At 54.6% G+C, this 20,642-nt stretch overlaps 1 protein-coding gene across 3 annotated transcripts in view; it reads right to left on the bottom strand.

Annotated features, from left to right (window-relative positions):
• The window catches only part of SMOC2 (SPARC related modular calcium binding 2), a 156,715-nt gene that overhangs the window by 22,317 nt on the left and 113,756 nt on the right, over positions 1-20,642 (bottom strand). For all 3 annotated transcript variants that reach the window (XM_055433167.2, XM_055433169.2, XM_088840911.1), the window contains one exon: positions 19,290-19,372. In XM_055433167.2, the coding sequence (XP_055289142.1) occupies positions 19,290-19,372 (83 nt within the window). The remainder of the gene's footprint in view (positions 1-19,289; positions 19,373-20,642) is intronic.

Below are 20,642 nucleotides of genomic sequence, written 5' to 3'. Positions count from 1 at the left end.
AGCTTTAAGCCAACTTTTTCACTCTCCTCTTTCACTTTCATCAAGAGGCTCTTGAGGTCCTCTTCATTTTCTGCCATAAGGGTGGTGTCATCTGCATATCTGAGGTTATTGATATTTCTCCCAGCAATCTTGATTCCAGCTTATGCTTCTTCCAGCCCAGCATTTCTCATGATGTACTCTGCATATAAGTTAAATAAACATGGTGACAAATACAGCCTTGATGTACTCCTTTTCCTATTTGGAACCAGTCTGTTGTTTCATGTCCAGTTCTAACTGTTGCTTCCTGACTTGCATACAGGTTTCTCAAGAGGCAGGTCAGGTGGTCTGGTATTCCCATCTCTTTCAGAATGTTCCACAGTTTATTGTAATCCACACAGTCAAAGGCTTTGGCATAGTCAATGAAGCAGAAATAGATGTTTTTTCTGGAACTCTCTTGCTTTTTCTATGATCCAGCGGATGTTGACAATTTGATCTCTGGTTCCTCTGCCTTTTCTAAAACCAGCCTGAACATCTGGAAGTTCACAGTTCATGTATTCCTGAAGCCTGGCTTGGAGAATTTTGAGCATGACTTTACTAGCATGTGAGATCAGTGCAATTGTGCAGTAGTTTGAGCATTCTTTGGCATTGCCTTTCTTTGGGATTAGGATGAAAACTGACCTTTTCCAGTCCTGTGGCCACTGCTGAGTTTTCCAAATTTGCTGGCATATAGATTGCAGCACTTTCACAGCATCATCTTTCAGGATTTGAAATAGCTCATCTGGAATTCCATCACCTCCACTAGCTTTGTTCGTAGTGATGCTCTCTAAGGTCCACTTGACTTCACATTCCAAGATGTCTGGCTCTAGGTCAGTGATCACACCATCGTGGTTATCTGGGTCATAAAGATCTTTTTTGTACAGTTCTTCTGTGTATTCTTGCTACCTCTTCTTAATATCTTCTGCTTCTGTTAGGTCCATAGCATTTCTGTCCTTTATCGAGCCCATCTTTGCATGAAATGTTCCTTTCAATCTCTAAGTTTCTTGAAGAGATCTCTTGTTTTTCTTATTCTGTTGTTTTCCTCTATTTCTTTGCATTGATCACTGAGGAAGTCTTTCTTATCTCTCCTTGCTATTCCTTGGAACTCTGCATTCAGATGCTTATATCTTTCCTTTTCTCCTTTGCTTTTCGTGTCTCTTCTTTTCACAGCTATTTGTAAGGCCTCCTCAGACAGCCATTTTGCTTTTTTGCATTTCTTTTCCATGGGGATGGTCTTGGTCCCTGTCTCCTGTACAATGTCACAAACCTCCGTCCAGAGTTCATCAGGCACTCTATCTATCAGATCTAGTCCCTTAAATCTATTCCTCACTTCCACTGTATAATCATAAGGGATTTGATTTAGGTCATACCTGAATGGTCTAGTGGTTTTCCCCACTTTCTTCAATTTAAGTCTGTTTTGGCAATAAGGAGTTCATGATCTGAGCCACAGTCAGCTCCTGGTCTTGTTTTTGCTAACTGTATACAGCTTCTCCCTCTTTGGCTGCAAAGAATACAATCAATCTGATTTTGGTGTTGACCATCTGGTGATGTCCATGTGTAGAGTCTTCTCTTGTGTTGTTGGAAGAGGGTGTTTGCTATGACCAGTGCGTTCTCTTGACAAAACTCTATTAGCCTTTGCCCTGCTTCATTCCGTGTTCCAAGGTCAAATTTGCCTGTTACTCCAGGTGTTTCTTGACTTCCTACTTTTGCATTCCAGTCCCCTATAATGAAAAGGACATCTTTTGGGGGTGTTTGTTCTAGAAGGTCTTCATAGAACTGTTCAGCTTTAGCTTCTTCAGCATTACTGGTCAAGAGGCATAGGCTTGGATTACTGTAATAGTGAATGGTTTGCCTTGGAGATGAACAGAGATCATTCTGTCGTTTATGAGATTGCATCCAAGTACTGCATTTCGGAGTCTTTCGTTGACCATGATGGCTACTCCATTTCTTCTAAGGGATTCCTGCCCACAGTAGTAGATATAATGGTCATCCGAGTTAAATTCACCCATTCCAGTCCATTTTAGTTCACTGATTCCTAGAATGTCGACATTCACTCTTGCCATCTGCTGTTTGACCACTTCCAATTTGCCTTGATTCATGGACCTAACATTCCAGGTTCCTATGCAATACTGCTCTTTACAGCCCCGGACCTTGCTTCTATCACTGGTCACATCCACAGCTGGGTATTGTTTTTGCTTTGGCTCCATCCCTTCGTTCTTTCTGGAGTTATTTCTCCACTGATCTCTAGTAGCATACTGGGCATCTGCCGACCTGAGGAGTTCATCTTTCAGTGTCCTATCTTTTTGCATTTTGTATACGTGAAGCTTACATGATTTGATCATCCAGTAGGGACTCTTGATATTTTTCTTCAATTAAAAGAAAATAAAATCACAATCCTTTTTGGGGAGAGCTAACTATGGGAGATGTCCATTACAGCCTAGGCAGGAAGGCATAGGGCTCAGGGACCGCCTGTCCACACATCAGCCTACAGGGTCCCTGAGAGGAATGTGCAAACTGTGTGCGTTTTTCTTAGATTTTGGTAAAGATTGAGCTCTTCCCAGACACTGGAGGCCTGGAGTGTATCTCCTCTGAGGCTGGTTACATGAGGAGCCGTTTGCCTTGAGAATCACATGAACTAAGAAGCCTCATGATAACACGGACTGGAGAGAAGGAGGCCCCTTCTACGGAGGCAGGGGCCGGCTTCTCCTCCAGAGGCAGCTGGCTCCACACACACACACAGCAAGAAAGCCCTGTGTCTCGAGGGCCATATTGTCAGCCTAACACAGACGTTTAAGCAGGTGCAGCCCGAGCCTCCTTCAGCCATCATCCTCAGTGCCAGGAGAGACCCCGATTCAGAGGGACATGGACCCTCCAAGATAAAACAGCTGGAAAATACATGCTTCCGTACCTGCTGGAGGTAAGCGGCTCTGAAAGTTTGCTAACTATATACCAGTAAGTGATCACTCATAGTCATAAAGGGTTGACCCAGAGCCTGTCTTTGGGGGCGACGATTAGAGTAGGGACTTTGCCTTCTGTGGCCCAAGTGATGCAGATTGCAGCAGGACTTTGCAGCTAACAGAGATGAGACTCGAGTGGTTGCAGGCGTGTTTGTGGGAATGTCATGGCTAAGCCCCCTTGGTAGCCATGTTGCCCTGGTAACCACGTTGCCCTGGTAACCATGTTGACATCGACTCCCTTCTAAAATGCACATAAAAGTGCAGCTGCATCCCAGACTCCAGACGTCCCAAGTATTCCGAGCTCGGCCTGCAGAAATCTTACACACGTGGCCAATTCCTTCCAAAGAGCAAACATCACAGAGGCCAGCGGCAGGGTTCAGACACTGCTGTCTCCAGCTCCCCAAACCACAGAGGCCTCGCCCCCACCCCAAGGAGGAAACAGTGAGTCTGGTCCAGGCCGTGAGCAGAGCATTGTGCTGCCGGGCAACACGGCCTTGGCGAGCTGGGGACGGGCTGGTCGCAGCCACGTCTAAGGAGAAGGGATGCCTCCAGCGTCCGATGCCCTCTGAAGCAGTTAGGGACTCGTCTCTAAGGCCTCAGGGCCTCTCCGTGCCCCGTGCTCATGACTGGACGCCGGTTGGGCAGAGAGGTTTCTGCAGCCACCAACGCTGCCATTATTGATGCTTCATCTCCTTTGTGTGGAAGTGCTCAGCTCAGCAGGTCCCTGGCTGACTACAAAAGCCGGGTCATATCCTCCCCGCGGCCGGGACGGTGTGCAGCAGTAAACACAGGAACCCCTTCTTCCTCGCCGGGCGCCCCCTTCCCCAGTGAGGAAGCCCAGAGGCTTCTGCTTGTTTCTTCTCGCCTTCAAGCTGCTTCCTGACAGTCAGCGGGCACTCCATGCATGGCGGGCGGACACAAGGTCACGTCCACCTGCCGGACCCAGGAGTCCTGGGCCACCTGCCCCTAGCCCGCCTTTGCTGTGCAGACGCCCTCACAGAGTCCAGGAGGCAAATGACACTTTCCAGGAGATGGTGCATGAAACCTAACGGCGAACTGAGGCCAAGGCACTTACTTTTACTAAGAGGGAAGAGCCTGAAAATAAGACCATCAAAGTCTGATACTAAGATGGAAGAAATGAAGCCTAAGAACACGCGTGAGAGCAGGACCGACTTTTAGTCCAGAGCTACACTGGCCAGGCCTCCTGCGACCCCTCCCTCCAGAGCACACAGCAGGGACCACTCCTGGCTCACCCTCAGCCCCAGCACCCCAAGCCCTACTTCCTGTCTCTGCCAGGCTGGAAACGGACATTGGGCTGATGAGTCACCTGTAGCATCACCCTTCCCCATGCGTCCTCATCTCCAGCTCCGTCCCAGACGCCTGAGCCAAACGGAGGAGGGGCAGTGTAACCCTTTGCATCTCCCAGGACGCTGAGGCCCAGCATCCGGCGGCTCTGGGAGCAGACCCTGCACGGGAACCTCTGTGCAGACCAGTGGGAGTCCTGCTGCACAGGATGTAAGGGACGGGAGTGGACAGGGAGTCCTCCCATTCCTGTCAGCTCTGCTAAATCACGCCTCATCAGACCAGGCGTGGATGATGTCCACTGTGGGCGGACGTGTCTGTGTGTGTCTGTCTGTGTTCCATGACCAAGGACAATAATTGAATAGCAGTTCTCTTGTGGTTCCCTTAACGGTAAATCAGTGAGGGTCCAATACAGCCCTTCTTAGAATGAGAGCCACACTATAAAGGATTTTGATCCAATAAGATTCATGTAAAGGTGCGTGTGTAACTCTGGCATCAACACGATTCTCTACCTTAAATAGGTGTCACCTGCATAGTGTAGGCATCCCTGTGGCAACACCTAAATGATACAGATCTGGTTTATTTAACATCAACATGAAAAGACCGTGTTGCTAAGAAAGACTGAAGGCAGGAGAAGGGACGACAGAGGATGAGATGGCTGGATGGCATCGCCGACTCAATGGACATGAGTTTTAGCAAACTCCGGGAGGTGGTGATGGACAGGGAGGCCTGGGGTGCTGCAGTCCATGGGGTCGCAAAGTTGGACACGACTGAGCGACTGAACTGAACTGACTGTCATCTATAAAGACCAAAGAAAACCACCTTTCTTGGGGCTGAAGTGAAGATTAAGTGAAGCTCTATGTCGAGCTTCGAGGTGGATGCCTTGTGAGTTTTCGATAAGTTCTCCGCAGTACGAAAGCGTCTGTGCTTCTTGCAGCTGCTGCTGCTTTGTCTGGGGCACCTCAGACCTGTCACTCACAAGCCTGTCCATGGTTTTTTAAATAAGAAATGAACTCCCCACAGTGGGCAAAGCTTCTGCAGGATCTAGTCCACACTCCCCGGTGGCACGGGGTCCCATCTTGCAGAGCCTCCCACCCACCTTCTCCTTTTGTTGCTCAGGGACCTCTGCGCACCACCTGAGTCTCTGGTAGTTTCTCTGGTTTCACAGAGTCAAAGAGTTTATACAGACAAGCTTCTGACGCAAGAGCCAGCAGATAACTGAAGAGGTCATCTCACCCACAGGCACTGATGTGAAACTAGAGCCAAGTCACCATCGCACAGATGCACTAGGAATCCAAACCTTCTCCCTAGAGGGGGCTTCCAAAAAGGACTGCACTTCAGGTGTCTGCTAAGGGGGCTGGCAGGAATCTCAGCTCATGCTCAGAAGGTCCTGCTTTGTCAGAGGTGAGGGAGGCATGCCGTGGGCCTTAGAGTGATGGCCTTTCACAGCCAACAGCCTCCCGCCACCAGGGCACAGAACCAGCCCGCTGCTGCCACGCGGCGCTCTGCGCCCCAGCTTCCTGGTAGGGGAGACCCCTGGCAGAGCTGTTGACACAGCACGAGCCTCATGCGGGGGAAAGGCTTTGGGTCAGTGGTGGGGAGACAGGCACTGCAGCAGCTCACTGGACACGCGGCAACCTCCTCCCCTCCACCGAGTTCGGTGGCAAGAGGTCAGTTGGACATAATGCAGAAGCAGACCCTAGGGCTGGGCTTTCTGGGAGAGTGGGAGGCGCAAGGGGAGTCGGTTCACTCAGCAGGAGAGTGAGGTCAGCAGAGGACATGGTCTGACTAGGAGAGCGGGCGCTATCAGGAGAGGGGGGCTATCAGGAGAGGGGGGCTATCAGGAGGGGGCGCTATCAGGAGGGGGCGCTATCAGGAGGGGGGGCTATCAGGAGAGGGGGCTATCAGGAGGGGGCGCTATCAGGAGGGGGCGCTATCAGGAGACGGGGGCGCTATCAGGAGAGGGGGCTATCAGGAGAGGGGGGCGCTATCAGGAGAGGGGGCTATCAGGAGGGGGGGCTATCAGGAGAGGGGGCTATCAGGAGGGGGCGCTATCAGGAGAGGGGGCTATCAGGAGAGGGGGGCGCTATCAGGAGGGGGGGCTATCAGGAGAGGGGGGCGCTATCAGGAGAGGGGGCTATCAGGAGAGGGGGGCGCTATCAGGAGGGGGGGCTATCAGGAGAGGGGGCTATCAGGAGGGGGGGCTATCAGGAGGGGGCGCTATCAGGAGACGGGGGCGCTATCAGGAGAGGGGGGCGCTATCAGGAGGGGGCGCTATCAGGAGAGGGGGGCGCTATCAGGAGAGGGGGGGCTATCAGGAGAGGGGGCTATCAGGAGGGGGGGCTATCAGGAGAGGGGGGCGCTATCAGGAGAGGGGGGGCTATCAGGAGAGGGGGCTATCAGGAGAGGGGGGCGCTATCAGGAGACGGGGGCGCTATCAGGAGAGGGGGGCTATCAGGAGAGGGGGCTATCAGGAGGGGGCGCTATCAGGAGGGGGGGCTATCAGGAGGGGGCGCTATCAGGAGAGGGGGGCTATCAGGAGGGGGCGCTATCAGGAGGGGGCGCTATCAGGAGGGGGCGCTATCAGGAGGGGGCGCTATCAGGAGACGGGGGCGCTATCAGGAGAGGGGGCTATCAGGAGAGGGGGGCGCTATCAGGAGAGGGGGCTATCAGGAGGGGGGGCTATCAGGAGAGGGGGCTATCAGGAGGGGGCGCTATCAGGAGAGGGGGCTATCAGGAGAGGGGGGCGCTATCAGGAGGGGGGGCTATCAGGAGAGGGGGCTATCAGGAGGGGGGGCTATCAGGAGGGGGCGCTATCAGGAGACGGGGGCGCTATCAGGAGAGGGGGGCGCTATCAGGAGGGGGCGCTATCAGGAGAGGGGGGCGCTATCAGGAGAGGGGGGGCTATCAGGAGAGGGGGCTATCAGGAGGGGGGGCTATCAGGAGAGGGGGGCGCTATCAGGAGAGGGGGGGCTATCAGGAGAGGGGGCTATCAGGAGAGGGGGGCGCTATCAGGAGACGGGGGCGCTATCAGGAGAGGGGGGCTATCAGGAGAGGGGGGCGCTATCAGGAGGGGGGGCTATCAGGAGAGGGGGCTATCAGGAGGGGGGGCTATCAGGAGGGGGCGCTATCAGGAGACGGGGGCGCTATCAGGAGGGGGCGCTATCAGGAGAGGGGGGCGCTATCAGGAGGGGGGGCTATCAGGAGAGGGGGCTATCAGGAGAGGGGGCTATCAGGAGAGGGGAGCGCTATCAGGAGGGGGCGCTATCAGGAGAGGGGGGCGCTATCAGGAGGGGGGGCTATCAGGAGAGGGGGCTATCAGGAGAGGGGGCTATCAGGAGAGGGGGGCGCTATCAGGAGACGGGGGCGCTATCAGGAGAGGGGGGCTATCAGGAGAGGGGGGCGCTATCAGGAGGGGGGGCTATCAGGAGAGGGGGCTATCAGGAGAGGGGGGCGCTATCAGGAGACGGGGGCGCTATCAGGAGGGGGCGCTATCAGGAGAGGGGGGCGCTATCAGGAGGGGGGGCTATCAGGAGAGGGGGCTATCAGGAGAGGGGGCTATCAGGAGAGGGGGGCGCTATCAGGAGACGGGGGCGCTATCAGGAGGGGGCGCTATCAGGAGAGGGGGGCGCTATCAGGAGGAGGGGCTATCAGGAGAGGGGGCTATCAGGAGAGGGGGCTATCAGGAGAGGGGGGCGCTATCAGGAGACGGGGGCGCTATCAGGAGAGGGGGACGCTATCAGGAGGGGACGCTATCAGGAGAGGGGGCTATCAGGAGAGGGGGGCGCTATCAGGAGAGGGGGGCTATCAGGAGGGGGCGCTATCAGGAGAGGGGGGCGCTATCAGGAGGGGGGGCTATCAGGAGAGGGGGCTATCAGGAGAGGGGGGCGCTATCAGGAGACGGGGGCGCTATCAGGAGGGGGCGCTATCAGGAGAGGGGGGCGCTATCAGGAGGGGGGGCTATCAGGAGAGGGGGCTATCAGGAGAGGGGGCTATCAGGAGAGGGGGGCGCTATCAGGAGACGGGGGCGCTATCAGGAGAGGGGGGCTATCAGGAGGGGGGGCTATCAGGAGAGGGGGCTATCAGGAGAGGGGGCTATCAGGAGAGGGGGGCGCTATCAGGAGGGGGGCGCTATCAGGAGGGGGGCGCTATCAGGAGAGGGGCGCTATCAGGAGAGGGGGCTATCAGGAGAGGGGCGCTATCAGGAGGGGGGGCTATCAGGAGAGGGGGCTATCAGGAGAGGGGGGCGCTATCAGGAGGGGGGGCTATCAGGAGAGGGGGCTATCAGGAGAGGGGCGCTATCAGGAGGGGGGGCTATCAGGAGAGGGGGCTATCAGGAGAGGGGGGCACTATCAGGAGAGGGGGCGCTATCAGGAGGGGGGGCTATCAGGAGAGGGGCGCTATCAGGAGGGGGGGCTATCAGGAGAGGGGGCTATCAGGAGAGGGGGGCGCTATCAGGAGGGGGGGCTATCAGGAGAGGGGGGCACTATCAGGAGAGGGGGGCACTATCAGGAGGGGGGGCTATCAGGAGGGGGCGCTATCAGGAGGGGGGGCTATCAGGAGAGGGGGCTATCAGGAGAGGGGGGCGCTATCAGGAGAGGGGGGCACTATCAGGAGAGGGGGCGCTATCAGGAGGGGGGGCTATCAGGAGAGGGGCGCTATCAGGAGGGGGGGCTATCAGGAGAGGGGGCTATCAGGAGAGCGGGGTGCTATCAGGAGAGGGGGGCGCTATCAGGAAGGGGGGCGCTATCAGGAGGGGGGGCTATCAGGAGGGGGCGCTATCAGGAGGGGGGGCTATCAGGAGAGGGGCGCTATCAGGAGGGGGCGCTATCAGGAGGGGGGGCTATCAGGAAAGGGGGCTATCAGGAAAGGGGGCTATCAGGAGGGGGGCACTATCAGGAGAGGGGGCTATCAGGAGGGGGGCGCTATCAGGAGAGGGGGCTATCAGGAGAGGGGCGCTATCAGGAGAGGGGGCGCTATCAGGAGGGGGGTTATCAGGAGAGGGGCGCTATCAGGAGAGGGGCGCTATCAGGAGAGGGGCGCTATCAGGAGAGGGGGGCGCTATCAGGAAGGGGGGCATTATCAGGAGGGGGGGACACATGGCTCTCTGTCTTTCTCATTCTTCATGGTGTTCCTTTCTTTCGGGACTTTTTCTCCACTAGAGAAATTGTCAAAAACAAACTTCCTATTCTGTTGCATTTGAATAAGCGAATTTACCCTCTGCAAGGTAGCAAGTGGGAATCACTTAAAAGGGTAAAAAGTTAACAAAACATTGACTTCACTTTTTAAGAGCCTGTCAGAGGATGCTCCCCAAACTGCTGTTTCATGACAGAAGATGCGTATTTCTCGGGAGATTTTAAAAATCAGAAATCTAACACTTTCCAGATTTAAGGAGTCTCTGATGATGATACCATTCTGTATCAATCATCAGATTCTGAGATGTGTGATTTTTAACAGAGGGGGTTGCCTCAGAGTCTTTTGAAATGAGGTCATTATACATTTTAAATATGTTAATTGATTTAATAAGCCAAAGCACAGACAAAAGATGGATAAGTGGGATGAGAACTCCAAATTTCAAGCTCTCTTGCTGGAAATCACACCTGAAAAATCTGTCTCAGGGATTGCTTAAAGTTAACTAACAACCAAAGAGCAGTCCATTTATCTTTTTTGGTCAGAGGGAGAAATCCTTGATTTTTCTGGAAAAAAAAAAAATGTTGCTCTGATTCAACAAATCAGAAGAAAGCTAAGAGAAAGTTAAATCTTCCTGGGGAAAACATTCTAGAAGTTTCTGTGTCCTGCTGGTATTCATTATAAACCAGGTTTTGGGACATTTCCCACCGTCATTGGTCATCAGGGAGTGTCCATGCCCGCTGATGTACAGCTTATGTACTTGAGCCCTGTGGCCTCCGGTGGGTCAATTAAATTATCAGGGAATGAAGTTACCAGGAGGAATAGGACTCGAGTTCTGCCATCGCTAGGCCAGTCTTTCAGCCCAGCCTGTACTCCTAGAGGAAGAGCCCGTGTCTGGCCGGGACCCAGCGCGGGGAGCTGGATTTGGCCCGTCTCCGTTTCCCCACTCCCCTCGCGACTTCCACAGGGGGCTGCTTTCCACTCTCGCTCCACGGCCTTGTCGTCATGTGGTGTTGGGACCACCGCACTCTGCCAAGCGAGTCCTAACCCAAACGGCAGCGGCTAGGGCACAGGCGCAATATTCCTGACGTCGGCACAGAATCAGGAAGAGGGCTTTTAGAGTGACACCGTGATGTTCTCAGATATAAAGGGAAACTTCTGTCACGGAGGAGTCTCCGCTCCCCTCATTCTTCTAATTGCTGCAGCGTTGCTTTCCTGTTTAAGAGCATCCATCCTGGGGTCATAAAACTGCAGTCTTCTCCCCAGAGCACTGCCACTGGGTCCTGAGGAGCTGCATGCCCGAGCGTCTGGCCTCCGCCAGCGGCTCCCCAGGCTTGAGTTTGTAAAGAAGGAATCCAGTGTCAGGAGCGGAAGACACAGCAGAGAGGCTGCAGCGCGGCTGCCGCGCTGGGCTCTTAGGAGCGGGAGAAGAGGAGGTAAGGGGATGAGCAGAGCGGCTCCGGAGCGGCTGCAGTGCCGGCCGTGGTGGCGCGGGAGCAGGTCTGAACTGCCTGTCTGGCGGACAGGAGGGCCCGGGACCGCCTTCTCCGCGGTCGTGCGCCCGCCGGGCCGCGGGTCCGCAGACCAAAGGCCGATGCTGCCACTCGGGACCCCGCGGCCCATCTAAGATCAGGATCAAATCGAGGAGTGTGGGGAGGGCTAAGAAAAGACCAGGAGGGCAGCGCGTTTACAGTGAAGGGCACAGCGATGCAGGAAAGGCCGAAGGACACGTGCAGCTCTGGCTTCAAGAGCTCCCCGGCATGGAGACGGTGTGAAGCGCCACTCGCTCCGGAGAACGGAGGGGCCCCAGGCAGGAGGGTCTCCTAGACCAGAGCCGTGGGACACCTGCCTGTCCTCTCCTAAGGTGCAGTTTAAGTGACTCTGACTTCTGGGAGGACGTTGATCTGCCTGTGCCGGGGTCTATGAGGACAACCTAAATTAATGCTGAGTTGACCAAAGAGTTCGTTCAGGTTTTTCCGTAAGATGTTGTGGGAAAAAAATGGAATGAACTTTTTGGCCAACCCAATAAAAAGGGAGGTCAGGCCAATTAAAGTCAATTTTATTATTTTTTCAAGTATATACCGTACTTGGGAGGTTTGTAAAATGGTTAAAGAGACAGGAATTATTTTTCATAGGATAGTTGTTTAGCCGCAAGTTTAACATATTTACTGGTGCTTGAGGACAGTGTGTCCTTTGAGTTATGTAAGCTGCCTGTGAAACAGCTAACACTATTCGTCTGTCTGGCAGACGCTTCCCGCGGTTAACGCAAGTCTCACTCCTCTCAACTCTTCAGCACGGCCGTGACCCCCACGGTGAGGAGGCCAAGGCTTACCCCGCTGACATAACCAGCATTAGTCCTCCCTGCCATCTTAAAGAATCTTCTTAAATGGGCTATTTAGACTTTAAAAACATACATGGCTTTAAAGGAAACAATAAGAGCAACACAAGTGAGATTTCCTCTAAAATATCTCTGGGTGTGCAGTGCCGGAGCGGGGGTGTTTGCCGTGACCCCACCCTACGCTTTCCTCCCTTCCATCTTTCCTGTCAGGTGACAGGCCCCCCTAACTCAAGACTTTAAAACAAGCTAGCCCACCTTCTTTCTAACACTGGTGAGAGAACTTTGCCCCACTAGCCCTCCTTTACTGCGTCCGTCTAGCTGTCTTAACCGCATTCTCCGCGTGCCGTGCATCGCGCGCGACGCGCCTGTGCTCAGAGCCACGCGCTTCCCCAGGTGTCCCTCCTCATCTACTGTGGCTGGGCTGCCTCAAGCGCCCCATCAGCTCCCGCTTCTACATCTTTAATCACCTCTCCCCTGGTGGCTCAGCGGGTAACGAATCGGCCTGCAATGCAGGAGACCTGGGCTCAATCCCTGGGTTGGGAAGACCCCCTGGAGAAAGGAAAGGCTACCCACTCCAGTATTCTGGCCTGGAGAATCCCATGGACTGTACAGTCCACGGGGTCGCAGAGGGTCGGACAAGGCCAAGCCACTTTCACTTTCCCCAGTCCCAAGGCCTCATTTGCTGACACCCTGCCCCGGCAGATGAGCCTGTTCTCTGGATGTCCACGCAGCTCCCCAAGCCCGGAAGCAGGTGTGATGCAAAAGGCACCTTAGTAACCACCAGGCCCAGCTCCAGGTAGGCCCAGGACGAGACCCACAGCGGGCGCCCCTGCACAAAGCTCGCAAAGACGCCCACGATGGAGACAGCACACGGAACCAGGTGCAGCCGCTCAGCCCATGGCCAGGAACGCACGTTCACAGACACCCAGAGAACAAGCTGAGTAGTGGAACCTGCCCACTCTCTTGGTTAAGAGGTAAATGAGTGGATTAGCTGTACAGGGACCCCAGGCCCTCCTGGCTCTGGACACTCCGCCCCTGGCAGATCACAGGCTGCTCCTGGCAACCACGGGGTGGAGAATGGCTTCTCCCACATCCCTCGTGGACTTTTAGACGCACACACCCAGTTGGGGGCAGATGGTTCCCTGGAGTTGAGACATGCGTTTCGCGGTAGGGAAGCGGGATGTGTGGGTGGGCTAAAGCTGGTGTGGCCGCCTCCTGGGCCCTGATCTGGTGACAACAGCCCTCACCACCAGGGGGACACCTTGCCGGCCTGGGAGCCCCTGGAGGCTCCCGCCCCTAGTGTGGACGGGACTCAGAAAGCTGCTTAGAGCCTTCCTGGAGACCTGGCCGGACGGGGTCTGCATGCCTGGCAAAAGCCGAGAGAATTCCAGGTCAAGAACAGCAGACTGCCCACCAGCGGTGGGCACAGGACGAGCGTGCAGACTGCTTCCGTGGGTGAGTCAGAGATGGCACTTGAAGGGCTATGGAAAGAAAAAAGTATCTCCACTTGCCTGCCCCTTTTCAGCCACACTTTTACCCAACACTGAAGATTTTCACCAGGTCAGACCTCTCACCCCCGCCCCCAGGGCGGGTACAGCCCAAAGATTAAGGAAAGACGTTCCTCAGGGTTTATTCAGTAGAATCTAGAAAACAACCTCTACACTCACTTTTCTCCATTCGCTGCCAAAGGCTTAATAAACGGAAAAGTGCCCGTCTTGTAAGTCACTTAACACTTGCAGTGACCTTCACTGTTCTTTCCTCCGCATGTTACAAACACGCCTTTGCTTCCTCCTCTTGTCCTTATTTGTTCTGGTTCTATTGCGGGTGAGTAATCACCGCAATTTCCTCTAAGCCTCCTCCAATTTCTCCTCATGCTCTTTAAAAAAATGGAGAAAAATATCAACGGAGCTAAATATTCTAATAAAAATCTCACTAAGACTTCTACCAAGCGGTGCACAATTGTTGTTTCCAATTTCTCACCTTTTGGGAGCCTTCTGCACATCCCAGCATCTGATCTACAGTCTTTATTTTAAGAAATAGTAAGTAAAGCATTAGTTTCACACTCAATCCCTCGTGTCTGACCAGGTTTTTCCCAGTTCCTTGTGAGTGACCCAGTGTCACATCTGAGATGGAGCCTCTGGTCCCCCGCATCTCGGGATTCCTGTGTCATGAATCCTTAGGATGGAAATGACTTGTGTACTTTCAAGTGAGTTTGTATTTGCAACATCCTTTCCTCAATAAAACTGGACTTAATGGTCCATTTCTTTGTCACGCTTTCTACAAAATGCAATTTTCTTTTAAAGGATTAGTCATCTTATTCAGCTACGAAGTTAATACTTAAAATTTCATATTTAGTCATCAACCTCAATTGGTCAACTCATCAACCATCAACTGGTCAAAACATAAACTAATGGAGCTTAGTCCCTGTACCAGGCTGCTCAGAACAGTCCCGTCCATGTCCAAAATTTGACCCATGCTTGTACAGAGTGAACCAGCAATGATGCTTAGCTGTAAAGTCGTCAAACAGCTCCTAAGCGCATAAACGCTGTTTAAAGTCCTCTCCTGCGCACAGCACACCTGCCCTCACCTCAGTGCAGCTCTGTCCTGGCCCAGCCCAGGGAGGCAGACACCAGGGAGCCTCCGGGAGGTGGGCCCAGGAGCAGACGTCCCCGGGGAGGGCTGACCTTGGGCACAGAGCACCCGTGGGCCCTCAGTGTGTTCCGTCCCGAAGCAGCTGGAGCAGAGCTGAGCTGTGGAGTTGGTGCTTGAAGCTGGCATTTCCAGGGGTGGAACAGTAGCACCGCCTATCGTCTGCAGAAGAGCCCCAAAGGTCAAACTGGCCGGGGGGGGAGGGAGGGAGCCCCGCTCCCGGAGAGCCGGGCGTGCTCAGCACAGGCGCCGAGCAGGATGAGTTTCCCTTGGGAAAGTGTGTTGGGCTGGGGTAAGGGTCACTTTATGCTGCCTCAGGAAATGAAAATTAATTTTGAAAACGTTTAGAATCTGCTAAAATATTGCTTGAGAAATTCAGGTGGTGCTTTGAGGGTTTCTAATCAAAGCAGTCAATCCCAAAGGAAATCAACCCTGAATATTCTTTGGAACGACTGATGCTGAAGCTGAAGCTCCAATACCCTGGCCACCCGATGCGAAGAACTGACTCACTGGGAAAGACCCTGATGCTGGGGAAGATTGAGGGCAGGAGAAGGGGACGACAGAGGATGAGATGGTTGGGTGGCATCACCAACTGGATGGACATGAGTCTGAGCAAGCTCTGGAGTTGGTGATGGATGGGGAGGCCTGGCGTGCTGCAGTCCACGGGGTCGCAGAGAGTCGGACCCGACTGAGCGAGTGAACCACAGCAGCAGGAGCAGAGCTCTGCTGTGCCTGCGGCCACCGAGGCCCTGAGCAGAGAGGATTCTGTGGCCACAGGCTTCCACGGCTTCTGTGTGGTGGCCTCGCTCAACCTCAGGGAGCCTTTCAGGTTAGGAGGGGCCGTGGTCTCCACTGGGCTGAGCTGGGTGCCAGCGCTGTGGGGGTGCAACTGATGGCTCTGGTTTGGGGGATGAAGCAGAAACGTGAGGAGGCCGCTTTCAGGCACCGGGAAACCTAAGACCCTTCCCACTCCCTCACCATCCTCTGGCCTGAAGCCCCTGAGAGCCAGCAGAGCGGCCCTGAATGGGTGGAGGAAAGAGAGGTGGTGTGGGGTGTGAGGGCCTCCCTGTGGACTCACCTGCCCTCAGCGCTCTCTCTACCTGCCCTTCATCCGTCAGCTCTTCCTCGTCAACAGCCTGTAAATATTTGATTGCTTGCACCATAATGATAACTAACAAAACCAGTGTCTGCCCATCAGAAGAGATTCAATGAAGCAAAAAGCCAGAGGAGAGTGGAAGCCTGATGAGCCTAAAATTGTCTCAGAGTGGCAATAAGCCAAAAAAAGATGTGTTTAAGTATAAAAGACAGAAACGGTCTGATCAGCACCAGTTAGAGGAAGTCATAAGCTCTAAAGCACAAAGTAACTTATTTTGATCTTACTTGTAACAAAATTTCCTTCATCTACCTTTCCCAACAACTCCCTCCAGGGTCTGGTTCCTCAACACAGATGGGGAACCCAGGTCTGAGGCTGAGCTTTCCAGGAGCCAAAAGCAGGCACCCCTCTGCACACTGAGGCCTCTGCCTATATCTCTACAATCGGCGTGTGAGTGGCATCCAGTGGCCTTCAGCTGCCACATGTAGCTGTGTGTCTCTGCCAAGGAGAGAGGACAGGTGAGTTCTCCTCCTGGGCAGAGAGCCTGAGGTTGAATCAGAACAATGAGCTCCATCTGTGAGGTCAACCCCTCCACACTAGAAATCCCACTCATTGGAGACATGCTCTGTGCCTTAAAGTCAGCAAAACCGCCGGGTACATCGAAGTCTTCCAGTGTCGCTCAATACAGAAGAGCCGAAAGGCTCAGAATAAGAAAGGAAAGCTTCCCGCGTGGCTCAGAGGTAACGAACCCGCCCGCCATTGCAGGAGATGTGGGCTCGATCCCTGCGTCGGCAAGATGCCCTGGAGAAGGAAACAGCAGCCCAGGTCAGTGTTCCTGAATGCGGAGCCCCGAGGAGAGAGGAGCCTGGTGGGCTGCAGTCCACAAGGCTACAGAGTCAGACATGACTTAGCGGTTAAACAACAACAGCAACAACGGAAAAGAAACATGCCCAGAGGGCTTCATTTGCAAACTCTTTTCCAGGTGCCCAGGGTGCTGTGCTGGCTGGGGGGGGCATTCTGGGGTTCCGCCCTCATCTCAGGAGGACCATGTGGGGCACTGGGGGGAGCCTGTAACTTGATGCCTGCAAAGCAGCACTGGGTGCCCCGGACGCCATGGGAACACACGGGGAGGGCATCAGAGGGCAACGGTCTCCCCGGGGAGCCACGTCCTGCATGCATGGCCAGGCCCACAGGAGGGTTGATGGGCAGCATCCTGGGCTCAGAGATGCCCCGCAGCTGTGAGCAGGTGATCAGCAAAGCCCTGAGGAGCGGAAGAGGGTGCAGGGCACAGGCCGGCCAGGAGTTGGGCATGCAGATTATTACAAATGCCACTGAGATGAAGAGCCACCAGAGCAAACCAGGCAGGACAGATCTGCAGAGAAAGGTGTGGCCTAACGTCATTGTGGGAAGTCTCTCTCACGCGAGGTTTTGACTCCTCTCAGGTATGACAGTCAGTCATGTTACAGGGTTGATGAATAACCTCCAAGAGTCGAAACCACGGCCCAGTTCTCAGGAACTGACCCCTCAGGCTGGACTGTGATGCCTCCACAGGGCCAAGCGCTGGCCCCCCAAGATTAAGTGACCACTTTTCCATAGTGAGTGTGAGCCTGGAAGTCCACACTCTCTCCTACACAGCATGTGGACGAACACTTGGCAGTCAGCAAAACCCCGAACAAGTGAGCTGTGTGTGAGGACACTATCAGCCTGGCTGGGAAAGTGAGTGACCCTTATTGGCTGAAACTTAATAAAGCTGCTGAAAATGAAAACCATGCCTTTTAAGAAGAAAACGCATCAGCATTGGACTTAGAAGTGTCTGCCTGCCCACCACGGTGCTGTATTATTTTGGATACCGTCTTCCCCTCTTGACAAGAACAGCCTCCATCCAGGAGTTATTTTAAGACCTACTTGTTTTTCCCTAATAAGGATAATTATCTTCAAAAAAGCAAAATGATTAAGTGGTCATGAATGGTGCACTCCCAAACATCCACGATTGCAAAATAAGCTGACCTTTTCAGAGTTTGCGTAAAAGGGCTTGCATGCCCGGGATTTGGGCTTCAGGGCAGGACTGGGAGGGCACCTTTGTGGTGGCAGCCTACCCGCCCCCCTCCTTTTGGTGGGCGGGTGTGGTCTCCACAGCTCTGAGAGCACCCCTTCCTGCGGTTCTCCCTGAAGGGCTGGGGGTCCTTTCTCTAGGTGGCCCGTCTGACCCCCACATGAGCCCGCAGTGACGTCACATGGTGTTTCCCAGTATTGAGGGTCAGCAGTCCCCAGAGGATGAATGACCGCTCCAGCCTTTCAACCCAGAGTCCAGTCCAGGTTCCAGGCACCGGAGTCCCCAGGCACAGCCCCCAAGAGGAGCCAGGAGGTGCGTCTGTCTGTCACATGATCTAAGGAAGGCCTAGGTCTCTAACCAATGAAGACCAGAGCTTGATCACACACTCATTAATGGCATTGACGTTATAAGGCCAAAGAGCACACGCAGCTTGAGACGGCGGTAAGGCGGCTTCCGATCATTAAAAAGAAGAGTGAGAGCCCCAGAGACAAGGCGCAGACAGCCTGGCATGTCAACGGCGCGGGTAAGATGGGCAGAAGGGCGAAACTCACATAATGAGTGTGCTAACTCCATTCTTCCCTGTTAAGAAAACATGCCGTCCGCTGGTGCTAAACCAGATTTCAGACAAGGGAGGGGGACCGGAGGACACCCCGGGCGCTCCTCCTAAGGCCGAGACAAGTATACATAAGGCGTCACTCCAGGAATCTTCCTCAAGGGTGTTTGCACCTTCAGGGTCTCTCTTCCCGCCCTTTCTCACCGTCCCCCTGGCCCCAAGATCCAGAAAGCACCCTGATTCGTGACCATGCACCCCGGCGACCACTGACACGGAGCCGGGATGTCAGAGGCCTCTCTGCCTGCACTGGAAGGAAGGTGAAGTGGGAGGCGGTGAAAACCCGAGGCCAGCGGCTCGGAGTCATCCCCGGGCCACAGGCGCAGTGGTTCTGACACAAACCGGAGCAGGCCCCGCCTTCCCCGCCTCCTCTGTGCCCAGCGCCTTTGTTCCAGGAGGCGTCGGCAGGGCACAGCGGTGGCCGGATGACCTTCCAGTCTTCTCTGCCTCTGCGCACGGGCAGAGAAACATCTCTGACTTTCAGAATCTAAAACCCTCTTTACGGATTCAATGAAAGTACACATCAAGCAAGGGTGACCACAGAATTTTTCTAAACAGCAAGCTATCCAGACCCCGTGTAAGACCCAGATCCAGCACGCACCCTAAAGGAAAGGTGCCGGAGAAAAGATTTTCATGGTCTCTGAGGCTTTGACCAGACAGACACCATCTGGAGGCATTTAAAGGGGGAAAAAGAAGATGGAAACGAAACAAAACAACAACCAGGTTCGCAGCATCCTACCAATGCCACTGAACCCACCCCGACGCAGGAGTGGGGTGTCTCACTCCACGATCTCATCAGATGAGCTGCATGGTGGCAACCCAGCTGGGAGGCCATGCCCCTTGGCCAAGTTCAAGTGCACCTCAACACCTGGAAGACCTCCGTCCAGGCGGGACTCCAAGTTAACTGTTGACATCACCCTTCTTGGTGTCTCATAGACACTCACAGGCTTTCTGATGAAAGAGAACAGCCAGAAAACATTTCAGTGAATGCTGTTTGTAATAGTTACAAAGTTAAACTCACTGCCTCTCTTGATCTGAGATCATTCTTCACAACCGAACTCGCTTGAGCTCCTTCCTCCCCAAACCTGCAGGAAAGTGCAGAGCGGCGGCCGACGAGCCCCACCCGCCCCAGGCCCACTCACCTTGGAGCTGGCGGCTCTTGTACAGGTCCCGCGTTCTGGCTGGATGAGCCCTGGCCGTGTTGTCGCATTTTGGCTGCTCGTACCTGAGAGGAGGGGAGGAGAGAGACCAGCTGGTTTGAGACTCTGAGGCGGGGTTGCCTCGGGTTCCTGCTCACACAGCAGGCTTCCTGGGCCCTGGGACACACGGGGCATCCGGCCGTCACACTGCACATTCCGGGATGGACCTTCGGTGACCTTGCAACAACTTAACGTCTTCTTCACAGTTGTAAGGACATACATGGCGCCTCGGACTCTGTCTGTCCATCCAGTCTCTAAAGCACGTCCTGTGCAGGGGACGTCCCCCACCCAGGACCAGGCGGGGAGGGGTTGGAGGAAGGGGAAATGCCAGAATGGGCACCAAAGTGGGAGTGGGGGGCGCAGGCACTCACCCCCACCCCAGAGAGAGAGAAGCCGCAGAGAGAACCTCAGGACTCTAGATGGACGCATCACCCAAGGACCAGCACGTACCCAGCCTTGCTCACAGAGCTGCAAAAGGTTGCCTCCCTCCGTGTTCAAGCAGTAAAAGTAAGAGCTCCGTTCCAGACCCTCAGAGCCAACAGGAACTGGGGGGCCCTGATGTCAAGCAGGTGGACAGGGTGGCTGCGGGTTACTTCACGTCAGGGAGCAGGCACTCTGGGGATCCCAGGAAGTACCACAACTCCTCACTGACCTGCCAAGTGTGCTCCAGACCCCGGCCCAGGTGGACAGCTCGCGAGCATCCCCCGAGCATCCCCCGTGGGGCTTCCCTCCAGGCTCTTCATAAACACCCCTGGGGGGAGACACGGGCAGACCCAGGCCAACTGGCTCATAGGGACGCTGACTGTCCCTGAGGATGCCTGTGAGAACCAGCCCTCTAGGCACCTGAGGCAGCCGTGGGGATCAGGAAGGCTTCCCAAAAATGTGAACAAGTCGGAGCGGGTCTGGAGTGGGCACGAGTGGAATAGTTGGGCTCCGGGGGCCGCTGACTCTCAGGGAGTCAACAAAGCCCCCCCTCCTGCGGCCCAGTTTCCTTTCCACGCTCTCAGAAGGAGATAGGAGATCATGCTTACTTCACGGGGATATTTCTGACTCTTATTTCCCATATTCCTTGTCCTCCTACCCTAGAAAATGAAAGAATGGGGTTTATCTCCAGAGGGAGAGCTTCTCAGGGGCCCTGCCTGGGGCCCAGGGAGCCGGCTGGCCATGAGGGTTGTGTCCAGCCCAGCTGAAACAGAGCCAGGGCACCGCGGGCTCCTCCGGCCCTCAGACTTGGAACGGCCTCTTTAATACCAGAAAATCTAACACCCCAGTCTCGCAAACTTAACATGCCTTTTC

The sequence above is a fragment of the Moschus berezovskii genome, chromosome 10 (assembly GCF_049115385.1).
Source record: "Moschus berezovskii isolate FMDL1 chromosome 10, NW_MosBer_1.0, whole genome shotgun sequence".
Taxonomy (NCBI): Eukaryota; Metazoa; Chordata; class Mammalia; order Artiodactyla; family Moschidae; genus Moschus; species Moschus berezovskii.
This window is presented reverse-complemented; position numbering and strand designations above follow the sequence as displayed.